Consider the following 27,121-nt stretch of genomic DNA (forward strand, 5'->3'; position numbering starts at 1 on the left):
CCTCCCACTAGGATCGTGGCTCCGCTGTCCTCTGTCCCACTTCCTGCTCTCCCTTCTTTAAGGATTTGTGCGCCTCCTGTATGCTGCACACCTTGCCCTATATTCCTGCTGCCGGTGCTGTGTTGGCAGATACCCACCCTGTAGTGAGAAAACAAACCTGTGAACAAATAGGAAGTTACCGGAAGTGGTAGGAACTTGGAGAAGTCAAGCAGGTGGACACACAGGGATGGGAAAGAGTATTAGCTGAGAGAGCAGGAGACTGGAGCTGGGACCTGCGGAAGGAGGACATGGCCCTGGGAGGAATCGGGAGAAGGGTGTTCTAGGCAGAGGGCACGGCATGTGCAAAGGCCCTGCGGTGGGACAATCCGGAAATGTTCAAGTTGCAGCGAAAAGGCCGTGGCTAGAGGTAGGTGAGTAAGGACGATATGGAGTAAGGAGGGACGCGAAGTCACAGGGGCTGGCCACATGGGGACTCGTGGGCTGGGGTGAGGAGAGAGAGAGGGTGTTCTTTTGAGAGTGATGGTACCTTTGAGCAATGAAAGGACATGATTGTTTTTTAAGTTTTAAGAAGCCCTATGGCTGCCATAGGGACTGCTGGGAAGGGGGGGTGACGGTGCCATCCAGGCAAGGGAAGGCAGGCCCAGATGACACAGGGGCTGCAGGGATTTCTAACATGTAGGTCAGACCTCATCCTGCCCCTGCTCACACACCTGTGGCTCCCCATTGCCCCCGGGAGAGAGTCCTGCTGCCCCGGATTGAGCAGGATACAGCCCCCCGGAACCTTAGAATATGGCCTTTTTTGGAAATAGGGTCTTTGCAGATATAATTAAGGTAAGGATCAAGGTAAGATCATCCTGGATTAGGAATGGGGTGGGTCCCAAACCCAATGAAGGTGTTTTTATAAGAGAAATGAACACAGACATGGAAAAGAAGGCCACGTGAAGACAGAGACAGAGGGGCTCCTGGGGGGCTCAGTCAGTTAACCGTCCGACTCTTGATCTCAGCTCAGGTCGTGATCTCATGAGTTCATGAGTTCAAGCCCCACATCGGGCTCTGGGCTTGGGATTCTCTCTCCCTTTCTCTCTGCCCCTCCCCTTCTCTCTCTCTCTCTCCCTCTCTCAAATAAAAATAAACATCGTTTTTTAAAAAGACAGAGGGGCACCTGGGTGACTCAATTAAGTGTCCCACTTCGGCTCAGGTCATGGTCTCAAGGTTCATGGGTTCCAGCCTCGCACTGGGCTCTGTGCTGACGGCTCAGAGCCCGGAGCCTGCTTCGGATTCTGTGTCTCCTTTTCTCTCTCTGCCCCTCCTCCGCTCGTTCTCTCTCTCTCTCTCTCTCTCAAAACTAAATAAACATTAAAAAATTAAAAAGAGGGGCGCCTGGGTGGCGCAGTCGGTTAAGCGTCCGACTTCAGCCAGGTCACGATCTCGCGGTCCGTGAGTTCGAGCCCCGCGTCGGGCTCTGGGCTGATGGCTCAGAGCCTGGAGCCTGTTTCCGATGCTGTGTCTCCCTCTCTCTCTGACCCTCCCCCGTTCATGCTCTGTCTCTCTCTGTCCCAAAAATAAATAAACGTTGAAAAAAAAAAAATTTAAAAAAAAAAAATTAAAAAGAGAGAGAGAGCTTGGAGTCATGCATCTAGAAGCCAAGGAAGGTCAGGGATTGCCAGTAGCCACATGGACCAGGTTCTTCCTCAGAGCCTTTCGAACAGAAACCACCCCGGCCACACCTTGACTTCTGTCTCTGGCTCCTAGAACTACGAAGGAAGAAATTTCTACTATTTTAAGACTCCCGGTTTCTGCTAATTTGTTATGGCGGATGTAGGGAAGTAAGACACATGCGACAACTGGATCGTGTAGTCAAATGCTTGGTCGTTTTCACTCCGGAGGCCTATCGTACTATTTCCATCTCAGGGTGACCGGAGGTTGCAGGTGAGAAAAATGGTCAGAGTCGGATCAGTCAGTGGCCACTGTGACTCATTCCGGCGTCCATACGTTTGTCCGCCATTAAGTGGACGTTAGGTGACATGAAGCCCGCCCCCCTCACGGGTCTTGACAGATAACCTGGATTCAAATCCTGCTCTTGGCCATTGCCTCTGTGTCTGACCTTGGCAAACAGCCATCTCCCCCGGGCCTTAGTTTTCCCTTTTTTTTTTTTTTTTTTTTTTTTTTTACTGTTTATTTATTTTGAGAGAGAGAGCGCATGCGTGCATCTCAGGGCTGATTCTACCAACCTGACCCAAAATCTGGGGTCGGATGCTTAGCCAACGAGCCACCCAGGTGCCCCTTGTTTTCCCACTTCGCATTGTGATGATTCACAAGTTGCCGTCACGCTCCTGAAAGTGATGGGTGGGTCCCCGTGGGTCCCCGGCTGCCGGGGTACGACCCACCCACGCAAGGGCTGACCCAGGCTTGTCCCTTTTTCCTTGAGAAAAATGCAGAAGGCTGCTTCGGATTCTGCAGGAGCTTCATTTATTTACTATTAGGGAGACAACAACGAGGGTCGGTGTCACAGATATGGGGTGGGTGGCGCCTGGGGCTCCTCAGAGGTGAGAACATTTGGCCCTCAGAGTCTGGCATCCCCGTGAAACCAAGGACCCTCCAGGCCAGGGTTGAGGCGCGATCTTTTTTTTTTTTTTTTTGCAGTTGGCCCCACAGAGGAAGGTGGCCCGGGGGAGGCGGTGAGTGCTGGGAGGTGATCCGCCCCCGTCCTCCCAGATGGGGCTTTATGGTGCTCCAGGAGCCCGCCAGACCCGACCCCTGGGGGGGGTCTCTGGATCCTCTGAGGCCACACCCAGGCGGGTTCAGTGAGGACACAGGGTCAACAGGCGCTGCCGGGTGCAGCCACTGAGGCAGCAGAAATGTGCAGGGTTGGCGGCGGCTGCCCGGCGGGGGCGGTGACGGCGAGAGGCCTGGGGCAGGGGCTGTGGCACGACAACCAGCGTGGGGTCCCCATCGGCCGCCAGCCCGTGGAGATGTCGTCCTTCCAGCCACTGCAGCAGCTCACCTGGGGACGGAGCAGAATTCAGCACGGACAGGGGACCCTAGAGGACCCCTCCCCAATACGTGCAGACAGCTGCACGCTCACGTTGTGCCGTGACCCACCAGACACTCAGGATGTGCACAAACAGAAAGGGAGCGACTGCTAAGTGCCTACTGTATACCGAGCACGGACATAATCCCCCATCCAGGTGTGCGCACTCTCGAGCCGCGCTCACGGGTCCCCGGTTGTGCACGTTTCCACGAGCCACCTACCACACAGACGCGCAGACGCTTCACAAAGCCGAAGACAGCAGAGGTGACATGTGACATAGACGTGTGCACCCGTGTGCAGGCTCACATGGACACACGCACACACGGGCACACAGCCTCGTACCCCTTCCCAGTCTCCCCCTATGGGTGCCCGCCTGCATCTGGGTCGCAAAGACGCACACATCAGGACACACACGTGTGACGCACGTGGGCACACAAATCTGTTTTCCACCCTCCGCACCAGGGCCCGCAGTAGGATGAGAAGAGCGAGCGCTGGCCTCAGTGCGCAATTCAAGCGGGAGCCTAAACACTCAACAATGAAGATTAATCCTCTTTTAATGCACTGTTTTTAAAAAACCTAGGGGCGCCCGGGTGGCTCAGTCGGTTAAGCGGCCGACTTCGGCTCGGGTCATGATCTCGCGGTCCGTGAGTTCGAGCCCCGCGTGGGGCTCTGGGCTGACAGCTCAGAGCCTGGAGCCTGTTTCGGATTCTGTGTCTCCCTCTCTCTCTGACCCTCCCCCATTCATGCTCTGTCTCTCTCTGTCTCAAAAATAAATAAACGTTAAAAAAATTAAAAAAAAAAAAACTCAAGGAACGCCCCAAATCGCGAAGATCAAAACGCTGGGATTGTAAATAAGGCAGGCTCTGACCGTGCGCTTCGAAGACTCCGCCTCGCTCGCCTCTCACCGATTCCTGCCCGGCAGGGGACGCATCCTTGGCGAATTTGCACACACCGGCGCCGTGGGCAAGTGGACCCCCGGGGACGCGCGTTGCAAACCACCCGCCTGCCCCCGCCCCGACGCCAGCGCCCGCGTGCACCTGCCCCAGCTAGAAACCCCGGAGCGCAATCGTCGCGCGGCTCCACTCACGGTCCCCGCCAGCCACTCGCCGCCCGTCTTCGGAGGACCAGCGCGGGCCCCCGCACACCCGCACCAGCGCGCGCACCAAGTGGTGGCCGCACAGCTTCTCTGGGGCTTCCGGAGCAGGCGCGGGGCCCAGCGCGAGCGCCAGACCGGTGCCCAGCAGCACCAGTGCCCAGGTGAGTGGGCGGCGGGGGTCCATGGCGGCAGGAGTCCGGCCCCAGCGGGGATCCCTTCTTATAGGCGGCCAGCCAGCCCCAGCTGGGGGACCTTGGATGGGGGACAGAACGTTCCGCGGGATGGCTCAGGGAGAAGGTCAAGGGTAGGGTGAGTGCAAGTGTAGTGTAAGCCCCAGCAGTTGTGTCCCTCCTCCACTCCCCCCCCCCCCCCCAGTAATCTCTATGCCCCCAGTGGGGCTCCAACTCAAGACCCAGAGGTCAAGAGTCACGTGTTCCACCGCCTGAGCCAGGCTTTGGTATAGTATCTGACTTAAACTTTTGATGGCCCATCTTCAAAGGTGGCTATCTGGGGGCGCCTGGGTGGCTCAGTCGGTTAAGTGACTTCAGCTCAGGTCATGATCTCACGGTTGGTGGGTTCCAGCCCTGCGTGAGGCTCTGTGCTGACAGCTCAGAGCCTGGAGCCTGCTTTGGATTCTGTGTCTCCCTCTCTCTCTCTCTCTGCCCCTCCCCAGCTTGTGCACGTGCTCACTCTCTCCCTCTCTCTCTCAAAAATAAACTTAAAAAAAAAAAAAATGATGGCTCTCTGGAATAAACCTATTTTCCAGCCACACGACTAGAGAAAGAACCAGGCTGTCTTCTCCCCTGTTTCTTCCCCTCCTAGGGCTTTAAATTCCCACTTGTATGTTTTGTTTTGTTTTTTAATTTCTTTTTTAAACGTTTAATTATTTTTGAGAGACAGAGAGCGCAAGCCAGGGAGGGGCAGAGAGAGAAGGAGACACAGAATCCGAAGCAGGCTCCGGGCTCTGAGCTGTCACCACAGAGCCCGACACGGGGCTCGAACTCACAGACTGAGAGATCACGACCTGGGCCGAAATCAAGAGTCAGACACTTAACCGACGGAGCCACCCAGGCGCCACCCCACCCCTGCCCCCGCACCCCCCACTACTCGTATGTTTTAAGTTTACCAACAATGGGCCCTGGAAACCCTGGGCTCCCATCCTGGACCCAATAAGAGCAGAGGCCCAGCCAGTGAACAAGCAGCTCTGTCTCAGTCCCCCCTTTCCCCTCTCACTATGTGGCCCTGGGGGCGCTGGGTGATCTCCAGGTCTGGTAAGTGAGAAACCTTTATTTTTTTCCCAATGGGTGTCTGCGGAAGGGCGTCTTGTAAGCAGAACCACAAAGGCCAGTCCAACGACGACACTAGTCATCGATCAGCTGAGCCCTAACTAGTGCAAAACACCCCCTCATTTCCTATGCGTGAGCCCCACTCCCCTTCGTGATGGTGTCTGGAGGGGGGCGCTTCGGGAGAGGGTTAGGTCGCGGAGGCCAGGGGGGTGGGGGTCCCATCCCGGGGTTGGTGCTGCCGAAGGAGGGGCCGTGAGAGGATGTGCCCCCACGCCCCCTCCCTGTCCACGCGGGGACACAGCCAGAAGGCAGCCATCTGGAAGCCGGAGGGCCCGCCCTCGGCCTACCCCTGGCACCCTGATGCACCCTGGTCTCAACCGTCCAGCCTCCGGAGCTGCGGGAAGGAAGCGTCTGTCGGGGAAGCCGCCTGGTATTGTGCCACAGCAGCCTGGACGCGCCGAGCCGGGGCCCGAGACGGCCGGAGGAAGGAGTCTGTACCAGGACGCCTACGCGGCCACGCACAGGGACTCAGGCCGCCATGTGGGGGGAAGCGAGCCCTGTGCTCTGAACATTAAACTCCCGCTCTCTGTCTTAAATCCACCCAGAAAGAGTGAGCCGGGGAAACCCTAGGCCCCCACCCTGGACCCCAGTGACAGCAGAGCCCCAAGCCTGAGTTTGCACTCTGTTCCTACAAGTGACCTCCATGTGTGGCCTGAGGCCGTGTACCATGGGTGTTGCCGAAGGGCATCTCGCCATTGTAGGAAGAACCCCAAGAGTGGTTGTAACCTCCACACTGGTTACCGAGCAGCTGAGATCTGCATGAGACAGTGAGGGGCCCTCCCCCTGGGCCAGGGCCATGGGCGTAGCTCCCCCAGGAGGAGCAATGGGGGAGCAGTCTTTTTAAACACAACCACCACCACCACCATTTTATTTATTTAAAGAAAACAATTTTTTTAATGTTTATTTTTGAGAGAGAGAGACAGAGCGTGAGTGGGGCAGGGGCAGAGAGAGACGGAGACACAGAATCCGAAGCAGGCTCCAGGCTCTGAGCTGTCAGCCCAGAGCCCAACACAGGGCTCGAATGCACGAACTTCGAGATCATGACCTGAGCCGAAGTCGGACGCTTAACTGAGCCACTCAGGCGCCCCTTTATTACTGTATAAATAAGGACACCGAGGCTCAGAGAGGGGACTGCCACACTTGCCCATGGTCATAGGAGGCTGGGCCTGGGGCTGGGGCTGTTGGCCGGCTCTGTCTCTCCCTTTGGGCTGGGCAGGGACTGGTGGGCCCAGAATGAAGCTGGCTGTGTTTGCTCGGCATCTGCTTGGTGGCAGCCTGGTGCCCAGGAGGACTTAGGACCTCGTTTTACCAAGGAGGGCAAAGAAGCAGAGACAAAAGAGGGCCCGGGCTGAGAACCGTATCTTGCTTGAGCCCAAAGCAGCCCCCTTCCACCTTGCACCCAAGCAGATGGCTTTCCCGGGGCTAAGACAGCAGGTGAGACAGAGAGAGAGAGACAGAAGAGAGACACTGTGTCTCTCCTGCCCTTTCTGAGTCTGTCTCTCTCTCTCTACTTCTCTCTGTGCCTCTTCATATCTCCCAGCAGTCCTGACAGAGACTTGCTTGGCCCCCACTGATGTTAGACCCCCTCCTCATAGCCTAGCCCTCCCAGCCCAACCTTGCCCTCTGACCCCCCACCCCTCCCCACCCAGAGCAAACTGTTCTCTCCACCCACCGGGAGGCCGTAATCAGCTTCTCAGGACAGAGCCAAGGCCAGCAGCTGGAGCTTTCCATCCCCCAGCCCTAACCACATTCCTCCCCAGCTTACAGCCTCCCATAACGCCCCATCACCCCAAGTCCAGCAACTAAACCATTCTTCTCGCTGAACTTTATTCATTCAACAAACATTCCCAGAATCCCCTTTGTGCCCCCCCCCCCACAGCCCAGCCCCCAGGGAGCCTCTGGGTGAGAGGACACAGATCTGGACAGACACCCCAGCCCTAGGATCAGAAGGAGAGTGATCGGCCGGTGAGAAGTGGTGGGAGCATGCCAGGGAAGGCTGCAGGGAGGGGATAGCTGGGGTTTTGAGAGATAAATACGTTTTCCAGGGGGCAAAAGTGGCAGAAAAGACTGCAGGCAGGGGAGAAGTGGGGGTGGGGGCGGGGGTTACTTAGCCTGCCCAAGATGCTTTCTCACAAGGCTCTGGAAACTGTACAGCAGGAGGCCAGCACCATTAATCTGCCCATTATACAGGAGACCCAGAAAGGGGAGGCAACTTGCCTGCCATCACACAGCAAGTGAGTGGCAGAACCGTGGGCTCTTAACCTCTGTCCTCTGAGCCTCCTCACTCTCACCGTGTTGTTCCCTCTGCCGAGAATACCTTTCCTTCCCTTAGCTGCTGCAAGTCTCCAGGGTCATCAACTGTGTGACCCTCCAGTCAGGACAGAAAGGGCCCCGGTGTGCAAGTGGGCCAACATGAAACCTGACACGCTCTGGTACATTTAGGGTGGACTGTGATCCCAGCCTTCCTGGCCCCCAAAAGCAAATTTCCAACCAGGGCAGCCGCTCTTGTCTGTGGCTCGCTCCAGCACAAGAGGGAGGGGGGACAGAAGCCTGGGATCATATATTTAAAGCTATGCCACGTCCTCGCTGCGCCAGGAAGCCCAGGACCAAATCCAAGAGGGTAGGAAGATGGGAGGGGCTTCAGTCTGGTTCCTCAATTCCCTTCGCAAGGCACAGCCGGCCACGCCCCCAACCGAGGGATTCATCTTGAACCTTTTCAGGTTGCTGAGGCCACCAGACGGTTGTTGCCCCCCAGCAGGGGTGGGTAGCCCTCCCAAAGGCAATGTCATTGCCCCGTGGGGATCTCTGTGAAGCAGGAAGCCCAGAGAGTGGCAACTTCCTGCCGAAGGTCACACGGCCAATCCACAAAGACCAGAACCCAGAGGTGTGCAGGAGAGAGAAAAAGGAAGTGCGTGGGGCTCTCCCTGCGGACAAGCAGGGCAGGCAGTGAGTCTCACGCTCTATGCAACCCCCCGGCTTCCACTCCACAGTGTATCCAGCTGGGGGCCCAGGGCACTGAATGTTGGCCGATCTTGCGGGCTCGGGGCCCAGCACAGCTTCATGAGCTCATGAACCTGAGGGGGTGCGAGGAGACAACAGGATCATACGTGCAACTCCTAGTCACCGTTTTAAAATGTAAATTCACCTCCATCCCTCCTCTGCTCCAAAGCCTCCCCTGTCTCCCTACAGAACTTCGAACAAAATCTCATCACCCTAACCCTCCCCTGTCTCCCTCCATCACCTGGTCTCTTGTTTCCTGCAGCTGCATCTGCCCCCATCTCGTTATTTAAATGCACCAAACTCATTCCCACCTCAGGGCCTTTGTGCCTGCTGTGTCCTCCACCGAGGATGCCCTCTCGCGGCTCTCCCCAGGGGTGGGCTCCTCCTCCTCCTCTTTCAGGATCGCCCCCTCTAAGAGGCCCTCCCGGACTTACCACCCACCCTTATGTCCCCCTGTTCCTCTCTTTCCAGACACTGATAACCACCAGAATGTTCTTGTTAGCCTCTGCTGGTTACCAAGAGGACAGGGTGGTATCTGTTCTGTCCTCTGCTGGGTCCCCAGCACCCCAGCACAAAGCCCAGCACACAGTCAGCACTCAGTAAACATTTGGGGCCTGGGCAGATCAATTTACGGATGACCAGCCTCACGTCATACACTTCCGCAAAAGTTGTGATGATCAGCTGTAAGAGTCATTAACGTTTATGGACTCTAAACTGAGTGCGGGAGAGGTGTTGACTTGCTTGACCTTCCCCCACCCCATAAGGCATTGTTACTCCCGTTTTGGAGATAGGTAAACTGAGGATCTGAGAGTATTTGTGACTTGGCATACAGCCACAGAACAGCCAGAATCCCCTTCAGCTCTCAATCAAAAGGCAGCGATGGGTGGGGAAGTCCAAAGGGGCCAGCTGGCTGGTCCGGGGGGAGTGGGAAACTGAGGCAGGCCCTCCAGCGCTCACCTCACCGGGGCAGGCAGGAGGCGCGGGCAGCCTCTGGCCCTCAGCCAGCAGCTCCAGGAGGCGGCAGAGGGCGGGGACGTCTCGCTCACATCCCATCATCCGGAGGAACTCCTAGGGCCAAAGGGAGCACCCGTGGTGGGGGAGGAGCCGCCCGAGACTGGGGCCAAGGGGCAGCCATAGTGAAGGCAGGGAGAGAATCACCCGCGGTGGAGAGAGAGGGCCTCTGTAAGGGAGAAGGAAGGGTCATCTGTGATGGAGGCAGAGGGGGCTGCCAGCGGTAGTGGGGGTCAGCCATAGTGGAGACGTCCTCCCCATTATAGACGGCCTATATAACGCTGGGACCAGTGACCGAGCAAATAGGGCACAGACAGAGCAGGGACGGGCCAGGAAGGGATGAGGGAGAGGAGGGTTACTGGGGATCCAGGGGCGCTGACTCACGGCTGAGGGGCTGCAATTCTTGTTGCCGTAGGTGAAAAGCTCGTACAGGACGACCCCGAAGCTCCAGACGTCCGACTGGCGCGAGAAGATGTTGTCAGAGAGGGACTCTGGGGCGTACCTGGAGCGGGGGGGGGAGGAGGTCTTGGGATGCGAGAGTGAGGCAGAGGACGGGAGAGGGGACAGCCTTGGGCTAGGGGAGCTGGTCAGTTGTAGGTGGGGTCATTCCCCCCCCTCCCCCTGCAATGTAGGAGGTCATTCCCGGCTCCGGGGTCAGTCTTCCCCGCCTGTGGGATGGGGTATTCATTCACCAACCCAAAGGGGGGTCTGGGCGGGCTCAGGGCGGAGAGCCGTGGCTCCAGGGAGAGGGGCCAGGACAGAGGGGCGGATCGGGGTGGGACCAGGTTGTGCGGAAGGGAGGGTATGCTGGTAGGAAGGCCAAGGTGGCGGGGGGGGGGGGGGGGGGGGGAGGAGGAGCCAGGACGGTGGGAGGGGCGGGGCCAGGACTGTGAAAGCCCCGGAGGGGTCAGGGGAGAGGGAGAGGGGGGAGGCCTGGGCGGGGTCGGGACGGGGCCCAGGCTCCAGGGGGAGGGGCGGGGCCGATGCCGAGGGGGCGGGCCGGTGCGCTAGGAGGAGGGGCCAGGACGGCGGCAAGGGCGGGGCCGCGGCCGGCCCCCGAAGGCGGGAGCGAGGTGGGGGCCAGAGCAGTGGGGAGGAGAGGTAGGCCGGGGCGGGATCCCCACCAGAAGATGGGGCTCTGGCCGGGCTCGCGGACCACGTAGTAGTCTTTGTCGAGCGGCAGCAGCTTGGCGAGGCCAAAGTCGGCGATCTTGACGTGCGTCTCGCTCTCCACCAGGATGTTACGGGCCGCCAGGTCGCGGTGCACGCAGCGGCGGGAGCCCAGGTACTCCATGCCCTGCGGGCGACCACGAGGTGCGGACCCCAGCATAAGCCGCAGGGGCGCCAAGCCTGATCTGGGATCCAATCCCGCAGACCCCAAGCCTGACCCTACCCTGGACCCATCCTGCACTCCAGCGCTGACCCTAGCCCTAACTCAACCGCTTCTCCGACCGGACCTGGGCTGCAAACTTCAACCTGCAGCCTTCCCCGCGACTCCACGCACACCCCCACCCGGGCCTAGCCACCTCAGGCCCCAGGTCCCCCCAGGCACGGCCCCGCACCTTGCAGATCTGCGAGGCGTAGAGGAGCAGGCGGCTGGCGTCGAGGCGCGCGCGGTGTCGCTGCAGGAAGTCGCGCAGGCAGCCGCTGGGCAGGTACTCCATCACCAGCCGCAGGCTCTGGCGGCCTGGGTGAAGCGGGGAGAGGCTGGGGGGAGTCACCACAGGGCCCAACTCTGTCCACCCCCCCTCTCCATTCTTCCTCCCCGGTCAGAGTATGACCCCGGGCCCCTCCCAGCCTCGGGATTGCTTTCTATACGATGGGAACCCCAACAACGACGCCTTTCATGGCCAATGGCTCTTGAGTACAGTACGTTCTACAATATACATTGATTCCCTTAACCCTCATAATGACCCATTTTTCGGGTGTGGAAATGGAAGCTTCCACGTTTGGCAAGTGGCTCACCCGGGCCATAGCTGACACCGCGGTACTTGACAATGAAGTCGCTGTGGAGGGCTTTGAGGATCTGGATCTCCCGCTGGAAGTCCCTCTGCTGGTCTGGCCCGCTGTGCTGAAGCTGCTTCACAGCCACTAGGGCCCCCGTGTTGTCGCCCAGCGGGTCATAGCGGCACAGCTCCACGCTGCCAAAGTTGCCCTGGGGGACGCGGGGCTGGTGTCCACGTGCAGGGGTGCTTCCCCGCGCAGCCCAGCCCAGCCCAGCCCAGCCCATCTCACCTTGCCCAGCTGTGAGATGTACTTGAGATGTCTCTCCTCAAAAATGGTAGGGTCCTGGCAGGCGTAGAGCTGGGCGCCATTCCACAGCCCATCACGGGGCGCCAAGGCACCAGGTGTGGGGTCTGAGAGGAGCTCATAATCTGCGGGGCACAGGTAAAGCGACCAGCACATTGAGTCCTGGGTCCCGCTCCGAAGCTGACTTGCGGTGGGACTTCGGTCCGCCTGCTTACCCTCTCTGTGCATTATGGCAGGGCCACCGCAAGCCTGAGGGTACTTTGTGGGGGCTGGAAAAAGATGCCCGCTGGGCAAAGGCAGCCCCCTTAGGTGCCATGCAAGCTGTGCAACTACCCATAGCTCCGGGGCACAGGTAAAGCGCTGGAGAAGCACTGGGTGCTCCTTCAGGCCTGGCCCATGGAAACCCAACATGGGGACCCTCCACAGTCTCCCTCTTGTCTGCAAAGGATCCGGCACGGGATGCGTGGAGCCACACAGAGGGAGAGGTGCCTGTTGACCCGGACACCCTCATTGAAAGAAAAGTAAATATCCATCACATTCAACCTAGAGCTGAGGCGGGGAGGGGTCTGTTTGTTACAGCAGCTGTTGAGGCTCATGCTGACTGTTACAGTCACCAACCACTCCAACCAACCTTGCCAAGCACATAGGGCAGGCTCTGCGGGCAAATCTCCCTTCCTCCCTGCTCTGGGAGCGGTATGACCTGCCAGCCCCGCCCACCCTGCCCGGCCCAGCGGGCACCTGAAGTGATGAGGCTGTTCAGGTCACGGATGATGGCGCGGAAGGAGGGCCTCTGGCCTGGCTCATAGGCCATGCACTGTTGGATCAGTGTGGCCAGCTCCATCCACTTGGGGGCAGGAAGCTGCTGCCGTTCCTCGTAAAACTGGAGCTTCTGAGGGTGGGTAGAGTGGCTGGTCACTGCCAGCGCACCCTCAGGAGGCCCCTCCAGACCAGCCCATCCTCCCCAAGCTGCCAAATGGGGGCTTTGGAGGCCACCACTGGTGCTCTGACCTTGGCAGGATCCAGGGTACTGATGGGCATCGGGATCCCGCTGAACACTTCCCAGACTGTGGCACCGAAACCCCACTTGTCAGCTTCCAAGCCGAGGGTCCGGGCCTCCTGGAGACACTCAGGGGCCACCCAGGGGATCCTGTCAGTGAGCACTGGGGAGCGGGGCTGGGGTCAGGGGTCTGCTCCCCGGCCCCACGAGGCCCCTCCCTCCACCCTTCCACACTTACTCTCCAGGCTCAGCACGGTGGGGCTGACACCAGGGTCACTCAACTTGATGAAGGGCAGGTTCCCGTCAGCCCCCTCCCGAGCCAAGAGCACCTTCCGGGCCGAGACATTGCCATGGGGGAGGCCTTTGTCTTCCTAAGGGGGCCGGACACAGAGAAATGCCAGGGAGGGTTTGATGGATGGACAGTCTGGCTGGAGAACTACCACGCATCCTTCAAAGCGCACCTGTTACTGCTGAGACCACTCCCTGAACTACTGGTAGGTCCTCCCCTTCTCAAACCCACCCTGTGGCTCCCCGTTGCCTTCAGGGTAAGGTCAGAGGTTCTCAGCCTAGCTTTCAAGGCCCTTTGAGATACCTGCTCACTGTCCCTATGAGATTCTTCCACACCCCCACCCTGGTCTCCTGCCTGATTCACGCCAGGACATGCAATACACCTTCTAATCTGCAGACCTTGGCCCAGGCTGTGTCCTTGGCCTGACATGCCCTCCTTCTTTCCTCCCCTTAAGCTACTGTGCAACCTTCAAAACCCAGCTCCGGCCCTCTTCTGGCCTCCTGCCCAGGCTCATTGCTCCCTACGCCCCGGAGACCCACCAATGACCAGCTGCTCTTCCCTCCTCCTGCTCTTACACCTCTGAGCCTGTACGAAGGCTGTTCCCGCAGTCTCAAATGCCCCTCTTGGCCTCCTTGCCACACTCCTACGCATACCACAGAGCCCGCGCTCCATTCCCCCTCCATTCCACGAATGGAGGGTAGAGCGGGCAGAGGAACACTCACCAGATAGTTGAGGGCATAGGCCAGCTGCTTGATCACCTGCAGCTTCCAGCTGGCTGGTACCAGGTGGCCAGACTTGCGCAGATATGTATCCAGGGCTCCCAGGCGCACAAATTCCTGCACCATGACACCTGGTGGCAGCAGGGCGGGGTGGGGCTGGGAGGCGGGACTGCATCAGGGGTCCCTCGGGCTCTCAGTTCGGACTGTTCCCTCCGTCCTTACTCGACGCACCCCTTACTTCCCATGAGAGCACTATGCCCGAAATGCCTGGAAGGCGGTGAGCTCTCCCCAGAGCTCACTTCCGGCCCTTGGCGCGTTCCGCCGGGAACATGCCCCTTCCTCCTCTCCCCTCGTCCCTACTCACCCTTGCCTTCTCTGCCTCGAACTTACCCAGAATCACCGTCTAACCTCCAAGGCGGGCTAGCGGCCTCTGACCACCCACAGGGCGCCGCCCCCAACCCACATGATCCAGTATCCCCCTGTCATGTTCCCGCTATGCGCCCCGTGGGCAGGGGTGGGGACGAGGGTGGTGTCTCACTGTCTCCCGCCATGCACACGCCATGGAGCAACACGAGGTGCTGATACGACACTTGGCTCATCAGGCTCGCTGCTTCCAGGAAGGACTGGGGAGAGGAGAAGGGAGAGAAGGCCCATGGGTTCCTCCCGCTCCAGGGTCACACCGAGGACCCCATACTCGCTGCTCGCAAATTGGCCTCAGGAAGAGACCTCGTCCCAAGCCTCCTTTGACCTTGGAGTCTGTCACCGGGGTACACAGCACTCTATCAAGGTTTTCTGGCGGGGGCTGGAAGTCCCTGCTGCAAAATCTGCGTTGGGTCTCTCACACGGAAGTGGGACATTTGGGGTTGAAAGCAGGCTCAAGCCTTCCCTGGGTGGCCCAGTCCCTGCTGATACTTCCGTCTACCTCACTCCCCTCTTCTCTATCCACTGGCCTCTTCACGGTTCCTTTTTTTTTTTTTTTCCCAGTTGTATTTATTTAAGTCATGTCTACACCCCACGTGGGGCTCAAACTCATGACCCCCAAGATCGAGAGTCACATGTCCTTCCAACTGAGCCAGCCAGGTGCCCCCTCCTCACTGTTCCTTAAACATGCCGGGCACAACCCTGGCTCGGGACCTTTGCACTGGCCGTTTCTTCTGTTTGGTGTACTCTTTCTGTTTGCGTCTAAATCCCCTGACCCCTTCTGTATTTCATGGTTTGGAGATGCCGTGGCTACATTTCTGTCGTTTTAAGACCTGTGTGTGTTTAAATTTCTCTGCATCTACAACGCTCTCTCCAGCCAGTCCTGACCCCACACTCGTGGTCCCCATCACCCTCACCTCCATGCAGTTTCTGTGCTTGGCATCCATCACTTTGAGTAGCACCTCTGTCTCCCGGGCTTCCCCGTCCACAGCCTCATGGCGACAACCTCGGTAAATCTTGGTGAAGGACCCATGACCCAGGTTCTCATGCTGGAAGAATAAGGGGGGTTCCTGGTGGGACCCTGGCCTCATTTTACAGATAATGAAACAGAGGCACAAGGAGGTCATGTCACATGCTTGAGGCCACACAGCAGAGGGTGTAGACAGGATGTGGACCCCAAATGAGGCTCCCCCCCTCCACTTTCGGGGGCCACTTACCCACTCCAGGCTGTCAGCAGGGATCTTGTGAAACGTCATCTGACTCAGCTGGCACTGGGATTGGGGCCAAACAAGGGATGATGTGGGAGTGCTGCAACCTCTCCGCACCACGATCAGGTTGGACTTTTCTACGGGGCGGAGGTAGTGGGGGAACAACCAAAGGCCAGAGGTAAAAGACCCCCTAAGGTTGGGTCACGCCCTGTCTTAGTCTGGGGTCTCCCCCAGAAGCCAACCCTGAGGTCAGGACTCGAGTACATGATTTCTTTGAAAGGAGGCTCCAGGGGCCACCTGGGTGGCTCGGTTGGTTAAGTGTCTGACTTCAGCTCAGGTCACGATCTCACTCGGTTCGTGAGTTCGAGCCTCCCATCTGGCTCACTGCTATCAGCGTGGAGCCTGCTTTGGATCCTCTGCCCCTCCCCCCCTCTGCCCCTCCCCCGCTCTCTCTCTCTCTCTCTCAAAAATAAATTTTAAAAACCTTCAAGAAAAAAATGAAAGGAGACTCCAGGAAGCCCCGGTGGGGGAGGGGGGGCGGGGGGGGTGACCCTGTGAGCCACCTAGTCTCAGTCCTGCTAGAGATTCTGGAAGACTCCGAAGAACCCACACCTCCAGTTGTCCCCGCCAAGGGGTTTGTCTGAGAGTGAAAGTCACCCAGAGGAAGAGGCAAGAGATGGACGGAGAGAGACTCCGCGCCAGTGACATCTCTCAGATCCCGCCGCGTCTGGACCTAGTGGTGCCTGAGAGTAACATCCATTCCACAGGCCAAGAAGTCACCTTTTCTTCCCTAACCCATGTTGACGGGCAATCTCTGCCGCTTGCCACACACGAGGCAGGGCCCCCGGATCGACTGCGCGGCCCAGGGGAGGGGGCGGGCTCACCTTTGGGTCTGGGGGCGCAGCAGGAGGTGAGGTTCAGCGCAACCCCATCCACGTGCAGCCCAGCATCCCAGCAGGCTGCCAAGAGCTCTCGAAGACTGCTGTGGGGCCGGCCGAGGCCAGCCAGGGAGAAGGTTCCCGTGGGGTCACACCGGATGAGGCAGCCCTTGTAATCAGGACCCAGGGGGGTCTGCAAGGAGGAGTGGTCCCTCAGTGGAAGCGGGCAGCACCTTCCTCCCCCTCACCCCCTCTCCCTTGAGCACCACAGGCTCATTTCCAATCCCCAAGCCTTTGCATATGCTGTTCCCTTCTGGGAAGGCCTCCACTCCCCGCCCCCAACTTCTTCGAGGAGCAAATACTGACTCTATTTTGGGTCTCAGCTCAACTGTCGTTTCCTTCGGGAAGCCCTCCCTGCCCACCTGGCTCCCGGTGGCGGACCGACCTGGACGCAGACAGTGAGGAGGAAGCTGTCGAAATCCTGGGGGCTGCGGCGGAGAACATAGGAGCCGGGAAGGGAGCCCCCGGTCTTGAGCTTGTTGATGGCAAAATCCAGGCTGTGGAGAAAAGGTGGGAGGAAAAGACGGCGGGAAACATAGAGTTGGAGGCAGAGAAACTGAAGCCAGACTTCGGTTCTAACCCTGGTCCCTCGGAAGCCCTGGGACCCTCACCAGCTAACATCCCCTGTCTCCTTCCTATTTATAAAATGTGCCAAAAGTTGGGGCTCCTACTAGGGGATTAAAGGGGAGGCTGCAGGTGGAGCCTGGTGCCATGCATCCCCAGGAATGGGCGCTGGGGCCCTGAGGAATCAGAGAGAGGGACGCCGCTGCCCCGGACAGCAGAAGGGGGACCCCAACCTCCCTGAGCGCCAACCACGCCCCAGGCGCTGTTCCAGCCTTGTCCAAGGCTCCCGGGAGGGAAGGGCACCGAGGCACCGAGAAGGGGAGTGGCCGAGACTCGAACCGAGTTCTAGCTGCGGAGGGCGGGCATGCGGGGCGGCCCCTTACGTGATGGGACCGTGGCACTGCTCGGCCACCTCCTCCAGCAGCCGCGGCGGCGCAACCTCCTTGCAGAAGAAGTGCCTGGAGTCGGAAGTCAGCCGGAAGTAGCCGTCCACGAGCGCCACGAAGGACAGGGCCGCGGGCAGCCCCGGGAACTCGGCCTCCTGTGAGGATCCGCGTCAGCGCCCCCCCCCCCCCCCCGCGGCCCGGACGCGACGATCCCGCGTCCCCGCGGTCGGGGTAAGGCGGGAGGGGAGAGGGTCCAGCACCCACCAGGATCTGGTTGTCCGTCCTGGTGACGGTGACCAGGCGGTGCTCCCCGGCGGGGCCAACACGAGGAGCCTGCTTGATGCTGATGTCCACAATTTCTGGAAAGTCGCAGAAGGGCTGGAGGGCCTGGGAAGGAGGGGGAGGGCTGAAGCTGGGGGTCCTGTCCCCTCGGAGCCCCCGATCCTTCTTGGAAGCCTGGACCCCACAAACCCACACCATAAGCCCCGACCCTCTCGGCCTCCCCCAGCCGCACCCCCTTCCCACCTGGCGCCTGTCAAGCCCAGGCCCCTTTTATCAATCACACCCCTTTCAACCCCCCCATCCCCAAAGTCTCCCACCCCACCTCTGCTAAACCTCACCTCCCTCTGTCGGTGGGTCCCCTCCCTGAGCCGCGCCCCCTCTCAGCTCCACACTCCAACGCCCAGTCTCTCTTAGAACACCGGAAGCCCCGCCCCCTCGCAGTCCTGACCCCTCCCCTCCCTCCAATTAGCCCCGCCCCATCTCTGCCCACCCAACCAGTCCCCTTCCTCTAAGCCCCGCCCGTTTTTTTCATTCCCGCCCACTCGCTCAGCCCCACCCCTCGCAACGGGCCCCTCTCGGAGCTCTCCCAGTCCTCCCACGCCTTCACCCCGCCCACTCTCCCGCCCCTCCTTCCTAGGCTCCTCCCCTGCCGTCGGTCCCGCCCTGCGGCCTCCCACACCTCGTGTCCTCCCGGACTCCAGTGGATGCCGCTGTCACCAGCCACTCGGAGCAGCCCCGGAGCATCCTGGCCACCAGCAGCCCCGGGGAGGCTCACGAGGAAGGTCTCGGCGGCCCTGGCCGGGTCCAGCCTCTCCAGGTCCATGATGTACTTGGCCATGAGCGAGTGCCTGTCAGCCTGGCAGGCGGTCACGCGGCCCAGGGCCCGGCGCACAGTCCTCCGGATACGCTTCCGCGTCACGAAGCTCAGGCCCTGGATCAGGTCGCGCAGATCGGGGGGCAGGCAGGCCTTGTAGCTACGAGTGGGGGGTAGCAGGTCGTCACTGGGGGGGAGAGATCGCCACAGGTGTGGACAGGGACACGCACAAACCCAATTTTAGTTGAGGGGCTGGCGTGTGGCCTCAGTTGGAGGGCACGACGCACACACGGGGGTGGGGGGAGTGGGGGAGGACGTCAGGGTGGGGAGGGCTGTAGGCTGGGGCTGGGGCTGGGTTGGTGGGGTCCTGAGTCACATGAACACACTGCAGACTTGTAGGTGGGAGGCCTCGGGAGGCCTCGGGAGCCCGGGCTCCGGCAACGCCCTGGTGGAACCACGTTTTCTGACTCCCAGGCAGAGGCTGGGTATCACCGCCTGGAAGCCCTCACCTGACGGTCTTCAGCAGCTCCTCAGGCTGCTGAGCCTGCTCACGGACCATCCGAGCCAGGTCCAGCACTGCCAGGCTGAGACATTCACCCTGCTCCTTGAGACTGAGGCCCACGGCGAGGCGGCCGCTCACCAGGTCATTTCGGTGCTGGGGGCCGGTCACAGCCCGACTGTGAGCCCTGATGTTGCCCTACAGACCCCCACCCTTGGGCCGACTCCCACCCCGGGGCTGCTTCAGAGGGGGTCAGCCAAAGCCACCCCACCGGGACCCTTGATGTTGCCCTGTGGATCCCCCCCACCACCCCCCTACTCCGGGCTGAGCCCCATGCGGACCCCTACCTGGGCGAAGAGGTGCTCCAGGACTGGCAGGTCAAGGATGGCACTGGCCAAGTCCTTCCGTAGCCCGAAGCGGTGGCATTTCTCCAACCCAAACCAGTTAGGGAAGTAAAAGCTGTTGGGGAAGGGGAAGAAGCCTGGAGTAGGAGTATAGAGGGCTGGAGGACGGTGCCAAGACCTCACAGAGCCCAGGTGGTGCCACTGACTTGCTACGTGCCCTTGGACAAGGAACCTACACTCTCTGGCCTGAGTTCCTCATCTGCGAGATGAGCAGTGATCACATCCTCCCTGGGGCACCCACCGGGAAGCGCAGGGAGATGAGAAGGTTGTAGGATCGCTGTCGCTTGATTTGAGTTTTGAAATTTCTTTCACGTTTACTTATTTTTGAAAGAGAGAGAGTCAGAGCATCAGCGGGGGAGGGGGCAGAGAAAGAGGGAGACACAGAATCCGAAGCGGGTTCCAGGCTCTGAGTTGTTAGCACAGAGCCCGACGCGGGGCTGGAACTCGTGAGTCATGAGATCATGACCTGAGCTGAAGTCGGACACTTAACAGACTGAGCCACCCAGGTACCGCTGATCACTGTTGTTTTCAACTCCTCATGCCCTTTGGGGCACCTGGGTGGCTCTGATTTCGACTCAGGTCATGATCTCACCGCTCACGAGATGAACCCTTGCACTGAGCCTGCACTGACAGAGCATGCTTGAGATTCTCTCTCTCTCCCTCTCTCTTGGCCCCTTCCCTGCTGATCCTGTCTCTCTCTCTCTCTCTCTCTCAAAATAAATAAATAAACATAAAAAAGAAAACAAAAACAAAAGCAACTCCCTGTGCCCTCGACCAAAGTCACCCCCTCCTGGTAATTTAACCCACCCCTGCGGGGGTCGGGGTGATGTGTTTCTTACCGGAGCCTGTAGAGCAGGACTTGGGTGCTTGCATCCTCCACGGAGAAGATGTGGCTCGGGGGGTACCAGTAGGACAGGTCCTCCGTGGCCAGAGCAAAGAGGGAGTGGTACACAGGCAGGATGCCTGAGGGGATGCCCCCATCAGCACCCGCCTAAGCTTCCCCCTCTATCCCCTGCAGGGCTGGCATGGTTACCTAACCCCATGCAGCCCTACAGGGCTCTTTTCCCATCTTCAGCTGTGACACTGCGTCCCACCCCTGCCCACACACAGTCCAGAGCTCCCTATCGCCCTTAGGAGAGAATCCACACACAACCTACTGCCCGCCCCCTCTCCCCAGAAAGCCTCCTCCATTACCTCAAGGGATGACCAACCGTTTCCGCTCATGTGCCTCTGGGTCTTTGCACAGCCTTTCCCTGTGCACCTTCTTCCATTTCCAAGCCCTTCCTCATCCCTCAAAGCCCCAGCTCCAATGCTGACTCCACTTGGTAGCTATTCCAGCTCCCAGTCTGGGCCCCCCACAGCCCCACCCCGCTCTTCGGCCCAGCCATCTAAGGACCGACTCACCACTGGCCTTAGCAGCCCAAACACATAGCTCTTCAGCTGAATGGTCCCCAAAGGAGAAGGACAGGCGTTGTGGGGGTCCGGGGCCCCGAGGGGGCAGCAGCACGTGCAGGGCACCAGCCTCTGAAGATGAGAGGCTGCAGGAACGCTGAGGGATCAGGGGCGTCTCCTCACTTGGAGGCGCCATGGGTGTAGCCTGTCTGGACACAGAGAGAGGCAGCCACTCAGGTCTGGCCAGAGGGAAAAAGACTACAAAGCTTCTTGGGGTGTGGGGGAGACGGAGATGCTGCTGGGTGAGGTAGGGTTGAAGCCGGTGAAAGAGGGAGAGAGGAACAGAGAGACAGAAAGAGAAAGACAGAGATGGAGAAAGAGAGGTGGGGAGCTGAGTGTGCAAGGAGGGTGAGGAGTCAGAGATCCCCAGGCAAGGGCTATGCTGGGGGCTGGAAGATACTCTACATCCTATGAATTCTTTTTTTTCTTTTTTCTTTTTTTTTTTTTTTTTTAGTGTAGTTAACACACTTAATAGATGTGAATTCTTGTCAGTGGCCAGGGCAGACATCTCCAATCAATCTATAGTCTCCACATATACCTTAGGGCAGAATCCCTGTCCCTGGCAGGCATGAGCAATCAATCACAGATGCACAGATTTGCTGACCGGGGAAACTGATGGATACTGGCTTGTGTCTATGGGGATTTAAGGCGACCGTGATGGACCATCACTTCCTATGGATCTAGGAGACTCAAGCACTTCTGGGGCTGGGGCTGGAAGTGTTTGCATATGATGCAATGCCTGATGGCATGCATCAGATCCAGACTGATGTTGACTCAGTCGATAGGGACCTCCGTCTTGTCTGCCCACCACCACTACCACCCCTGTCCCCTTTATCACTCCCACTATTCCTCCCCGGAATGGGCCCAGGAGGAAACTGCCCCTCATCCCTTATTCCCAAAGCTCAGGACCCCTGGCTAGGCAGAGGGAACGGCTGGGCTTTGGGTCCTGCGAGAAAAGGGGAGTAGATGGACAAGATCCATTTACATTATTGACTCGAATAAAGGAGACACAAAGAGAATATTGGGGAAAAAAAAAACCCACAAAACTATGCACCAGAATAATAGTGGGGGGGGGGGCAGCATTAATGAGCTTTTAACACACCCAGCATATAAGCCTAGAGCTGGAATAGGTGAAGACCCTAAGCTCTGGGTTCAAATCCCAACCCCACCATATCCAAGCTTTGTGACCCTGCCAGGGTTCCCATTGCTAGGACTCTACTTTCTCAGCTATGAAATGGGCTGACTCCCCGCCTGCCTTGGTTTGCTGAGCTGAGCCCCAAAGTCTCAACATTTTTGATTCTCACTAACTGGCACAATCCTTGGCAACATGCCGAGGGAGCAGTTAACAAAAGTCCGCTAAACCAGACAGGAAAGTCCCGTGGCAGGGCGGCTTAGCGGTTCCTATGGGGGAAGGAGGGCATGAGGGGAAAGAGATCTTTCCCGTAGGGACACCCCAGTGTCACTAGCTTCCAGACCTGGAATCAGGACTTTCCCAGTCACTCTCCCCAGAGGGGATCACTTCCTATTTCTTTTTTTTTTTTCCTTGAAACGTTTGTTTATTTATTTATTTATTTATTTGAGCGAGACAAAGTGCGAGTGGGGGAGGGGCAGAGAGCAAGGAAGACAGAATCCGAAGCGGGCTCCAGGCCCTGAGCTGTCAGCACAGCGCCCGAGGCGGGACCCGAACCCAGGAACCGTGAGATCATGACATGAGCCGAAGTCGGAAGCTCAACCGACTGAGCCACCCAGGCAGCCCCCACCCCCCTTTCTTTTTTGATCACTTCCTAACAACGACTTAATTGTGGTCTTCGTGGTCTTTCATGTAAACAGAATCAGGCAGTGTATCTTTCGTGGTCTTTCATGTAAACAGAATCAGGCAGTGTATCTTTCGTTTCAAATAAATCTTAAAGATACAGCCACATTTTAAATATTGAAGGTAAAAAAAAGAAAAAGCCAGAGGGGGTGCTTGAGACCCGGAAAAATGCCCTTGTTTTAACTCCAAAAGTCCCATAGCCCCCCGCAGTGGGTTGGTCACCCAATGCTCTGGCCTGGGGCCTGGGAGGGTGGAGGCTGGGAACTGTCCCTCCAGGGACCATGAACTCCAGGCTCGAGGCACAGTGATACATTCAGGTCCAGAGAGCTTGGAATTTGGGGTCTCGTGTTATGCCGAACAAAGCTGAGGCCCAGAGAGGAGAGCGTTTGTCACAAGCCACAGAGCCAGCCCTCCCAGCTGTCTGTCTGGCAGCTTTCCTCAGAGGCCTTTCCTTTGTCCCCAGCCACAGCCATTCACACACTCCCCCCAACCCCCACCCCAGAGCCATGTGGCTCGCCAGCTCTTACCTGGCAGCGGGGGACCCTGGGCCAAGGACCGGAGGGCAGAGCCGGGAGGGAGGCAGCAGGAGGAAAGTCCCACCGGGCTCCTTCCTGTGTGGGCCCCTCGGCTTCCTGAGCTGCTGTCACTTACTGAAAGTCATGGCCATGTGGGGGATGGGGACGGGGAGGCAAGAGGGCTTGGCCAGGGAGGGGCAGACAGTTCCAGAAGCCTCCACAGCCCGGTGGCCCTCCTCAGACAGGCTGCTGGAGACCCTAGACCTAAAGGAAGGAGCGACAGGACAGAGAAGGGCCCCGGTCACAGAGAGGCTCTCAGCCGGCTCCGGACTCACTCACCGTGGGGCCCTGGAAATGCCCCAGCTCCTAGGGCCTCAGTTTACCCATCCGTAGCACGATGGGGTTGGGTATGCAACAGGACTAATTCTGCACCCAGGAAGGAAACAGGGAAGTTGCCCCAGATAAATGTCAAGTTCTTCTTCAGGGTACTTTCCCCATGAGACCCTAGGAGGAATAATGGGCCCCTTCCGTGCACCACGCTTTCTGCACAACGCTGTTTGCTCTGTGTACAACCCTAGAAACAGCTCTAACCAGGCAGACCAGGCCTGCCTTCAGGCTCACCTCACCCTCTGGTCGGTCAAGAAGACGATTACTAATTACAGATAAGGAAGAAAACCAGGGTGGGGCACCCGAGTGGCTCCGTGGTTCTGGTTAAGTTCCTCCGTTGGAAACCAAGGTCTCAGCTCAAGTCGTGAACTCTCGGTTTGTGAGTTCAGGCCCCCATGTTGGGCTCTGTGTTGACCATGTGAAGCCTGCTTAGAATTCTCTCTCCCTCTCTCTCTGCCCCTCCCTGGCTCTGCTCTCTCTGTCTCTCTCTCTCTCAAAATAAATAAATAAACTTAAAAAAGAATAAAAGAAAGAAAAAAGAAAACCAGGGTGATGAGACAGGCACAGGGTGGAGCTGGGGGCAGGGAGGTGCCTTTTGCGCAGAGGCCACAATTAATTGAGCTGCGATGTGAAGCAGGACAGAGAAAGGGCACTCCTGGTGGGGGCACTGTAAGTGCAAAGGCCCTGAGGTGGAATGAGGTGAGCAGTCCGAGGACCAGAGAGGAGGCAGGAATGGCAGGAAGAGGTAAGAACGGAGGGGGAGGCACAATGGTGAGCAGGGGTCAGATCTGACTTACCTTTTTTTTTTAATTTAAAAAAATTTTTTAATGCCCTGGAAGCTGTCATGAGTGGAGGAGGCAGGAGGCTAGGGCAGCATCCTTGGGGAGACCCCAGAAAATAGAATTTTGGGGATAGACTTTAGAGGAATCTTTCTATAATTCCATCACATATCCTGGCACAAAAAAACGGCTTTGGTATGTATGTATTTTGTTGACTCTAGTTCAATCACCCACGGACACTTACCAGGCGCCTCCTGTGTGTAGGGCACTGGGGACACATCGGGGGACAGAACGGACCCAGTCTCTGCCTGGTGGAGCCGACCATGGGCGGAGGGGGGGGGGGGACATGATATTAAACTGTTACACAATAATTGTTTCAGTTGCCCTCGGGGCTGGGCTGGTAGGAGACACCCTGAGTCTGCAGGGCTTCCTGGAAGAAATGACTTTGATACTGAAATCCAAGGACAAGTGGGATTGGCCAAAGAGTGATCTAGAAGTGTGGGGAGTTCCTGCAGAGGGAACAGCCCAGGCAGAGGCCGGGTCACAGCGTTTCTGAGAAGAGCAGGATGTCAAGGGCAGAGGGCTCGGAGACTTGCTAGGAAGCATCAGTGGGGCCTTGCGGGTGGAGGGAGGGGTAGGAGGGTGGCCTCAGTGGCAGGAGCCCCAGCAGGCTAGTGGCAGGAAGTGCTGCTGGGGGTGGGGGGACTTAGCTGTGGTATTTTTCATTTACTTCCTGGGTGGCTTTGGCAGAAACGAATGTAAGCATACTCCCATCCCTGGCCCTGAGACAGAGGCTCCAGTCCTCCAGGAAGGACAGTGAGTTTCTAGGGCCCTGAAAACTTCAGTGTGACGGTCACTGTGGTATTTTGAGAGTGAGCAGGAAGGGAACAGGGGTGGGACAAAGGTGACATCCTCAGCCCCAGAGAGGGCTGTGTGAAGGGGGAGGAAGTTTCAAGGAGGCAGAGCCCAGACCTTGCTCAAGAATAAATTGGAGGGCGCCTGGGTGGCTCAGTCGGTTAAGCGGCCGACTTCGGCTCGGGTCATGATGTCGCATTCCGTGAGTTCGAGCCCCGCGTCGGGCTCTGTGCTGATGGCTCGGAGCCTGGAGCCTGTTTCGGATTCTGTGTCTCCCTCTCTCTGACCCTCCCCTGTTCATGCTCTGTCTCTCTCTGTCTCAAAAATAAATAAATGTTAAAAAAATAATAATAAAAAAAAGAGAATAAATTGGAAACTTTAGTGAGGCAAATATCTCAATTTTCCTGCTGCCAAAAACCTCACAAATACAGTCAAAGAATAAATAAGACTGGAAACAAACGTGAATTCATATTGTGGATAAAATCTCTTCATTATACAAGCACTTCCTGCGAAACGAGAAAACACCAAAGCTTAGCAGAATATGAACCCAGAAGTCACAGAAAATGAGGCACAAATGGCTTTTTTTTTTTTTTTTTTTTATAAATGGCTCTTAAACCCAGGAAAAGATGCTCAGCTTCACTCATAATAGGAAATGCGCAAATTTAAAATTTTTTTTAAGGTTTATTCATTTTTTTTTTATTTAAAAAAATTTTTTTTTCAACGTTTATTTATTTTTGGGACAGAGAGAGACAGAGCATGAACAGGGGAGGGGCAGAGAGAGAGGGAGACACAGAATCGGAAACAGGCTCCAGGCTCTGAGCCATCAGCCCAGAGCCCGACTCGGGGCTCGAACTCACGGACCGCGAGATCGTGACCTGGCTGAAGTCGGACGCTTAACCGACTGCGCCACCCAGGCGCCCCATAAGGTTTATTCATTTTTGAAAGACGGAGAGAGACAGGCTGCAAACAGGGGTGGGGTGAAGAGAGAGGGGGACACAGAATCCAAAGCAGGGCTCCAGGCTCCGAGCTGTCAGCACAGAGCCTGACGCGGGGCTCGAACTCATGAACCGCGAGATCACGACCTGAGCCCAAGGCGGACACTTAACCAACTGAGCCACCCAGGACCTCCAGAAAGTGCAAGTTTAAAGCACAGTGAAACCAGATGATCATTTCAATGGATGTGGGAGAGATTGGCCAACACTCAACACCTCTTCATAAAAACGTCTACCAAAGTAGGTGTAGATGAGAATGTCCTCCATCTGATAAGGAGTGTCTACAAAAAAAATCTATGGGTAATATTTTACTTAACGTGAAAGACCAAATTGTTTCCTCCTGAGACTGGAACAAAGACAAGGAGTCCATTTTCATCATTTCTATTTGATGTTCCTCCGGAGGTCAAAGTCATTACAGTGAGGGTAGAAAAACAAACACAAGGCATAAAGATTGGAAAGGAGGAAGTAAAACTCTTCCTATTTGCAGATGGTATGGTTATTTACAATGTAAAAAATCCAAGGGAATCTATGACAACTCCTGGAATTAGCAAGTTCACAGGTTAAAAAGTTAACGTACAAAAGTCAACCGAATTCTTATATATCATGTATTCTTATATAAGACCACACAATTGGAAAATGAAATGTTTAAAAAATCCCATTTGCAGCAGCACCAAAAAAAAAAAAAAAAAAAAAATTAAGTATCTAGAGATAAACCAAACAAAAGAAGTCTAAGACCTCAGCACTAAAAACTACAGGTATTACTGAGCAAAATTCATGAAGACTTAAAGAAATGGAAAAGTATACCATGTTCATAGATTGGCAGACTCAGTGTTGTTAAGATGTCAGTTCTCCCCAGACTGATTCATGAGTCAACGTAATTCCAATGTATGGGGCGCCCGGGTGGCTCAGTCGGTTGAGCGGCCGACTTTGGCTCAGGTCATGATCTCACCATCCGTGGGTTCGAGCCCCGCGTCAGGCTCGGTGCTGACAGCTTGGAGCCTGGAGCCTGCTTCGGATTCTGTGTCTCCCTCTCTCTCTGCCGCTCCCCCGTTCATGCTCTGTCTCTCTCTCTCT

The 27,121-nt window shown here is 57.4% G+C and overlaps 2 protein-coding genes across 5 annotated transcripts; both read right to left on the reverse strand.

Annotated features, from left to right (window-relative positions):
* Positions 1–2,417: 2,417 nt before the first annotated feature.
* Positions 2,418–4,311, reverse strand: INSL3 (insulin like 3). The gene is made up of 2 exons (XM_030294148.2): positions 4,119–4,311; positions 2,418–3,004 (listed from the first exon to the last, which is right to left on the reverse strand). The coding sequence occupies exons 1-2, from the start codon at positions 4,309–4,311 to the stop codon at positions 2,802–2,804; spliced, it is 396 nt and encodes a 131-aa protein (XP_030150008.1). The 3' UTR covers positions 2,418–2,801.
* A 3,361-nt stretch (positions 4,312–7,672) lies between these two features.
* JAK3 (Janus kinase 3) lies at positions 7,673–23,386 on the reverse strand. Of its 4 annotated transcripts, none has more exons than XM_030304276.2 (24): positions 23,047–23,381; positions 20,659–20,851; positions 20,094–20,217; positions 19,198–19,309; positions 18,861–19,006; positions 18,217–18,511; positions 17,520–17,642; positions 17,253–17,410; positions 16,691–16,802; positions 16,252–16,438; positions 15,377–15,504; positions 15,077–15,208; positions 14,278–14,362; positions 13,743–13,870; positions 12,970–13,102; positions 12,743–12,894; positions 12,473–12,623; positions 11,720–11,859; positions 11,450–11,639; positions 11,047–11,171; positions 10,609–10,781; positions 9,869–9,986; positions 9,431–9,541; positions 7,673–8,547 (listed from the first exon to the last, which is right to left on the reverse strand). In XM_030304276.2, the coding sequence occupies exons 2-24, from the start codon at positions 20,840–20,842 to the stop codon at positions 8,434–8,436; spliced, it is 3,321 nt and encodes a 1,106-aa protein (XP_030160136.1). In that variant the 5' UTR covers positions 20,843–20,851; positions 23,047–23,381; the 3' UTR covers positions 7,673–8,433. The 4 variants fall into 4 exon arrangements, with proteins under 4 accessions (XP_030160136.1, XP_030160134.1, XP_030160143.1 ...); XM_030304274.2 differs by having other exon boundaries at positions 20,659–20,855; XM_030304283.1 differs by lacking the exons at positions 18,861–19,006; positions 20,659–20,851; positions 23,047–23,381 and having other exon boundaries at positions 20,094–20,211.
* Positions 23,387–27,121: the final 3,735 nt, after the last annotated feature.

This window comes from Lynx canadensis, chromosome A2 (assembly GCF_007474595.2).
Source record: "Lynx canadensis isolate LIC74 chromosome A2, mLynCan4.pri.v2, whole genome shotgun sequence".
Lineage (NCBI taxonomy): Eukaryota > Metazoa > Chordata > Mammalia > Carnivora > Felidae > Lynx > Lynx canadensis.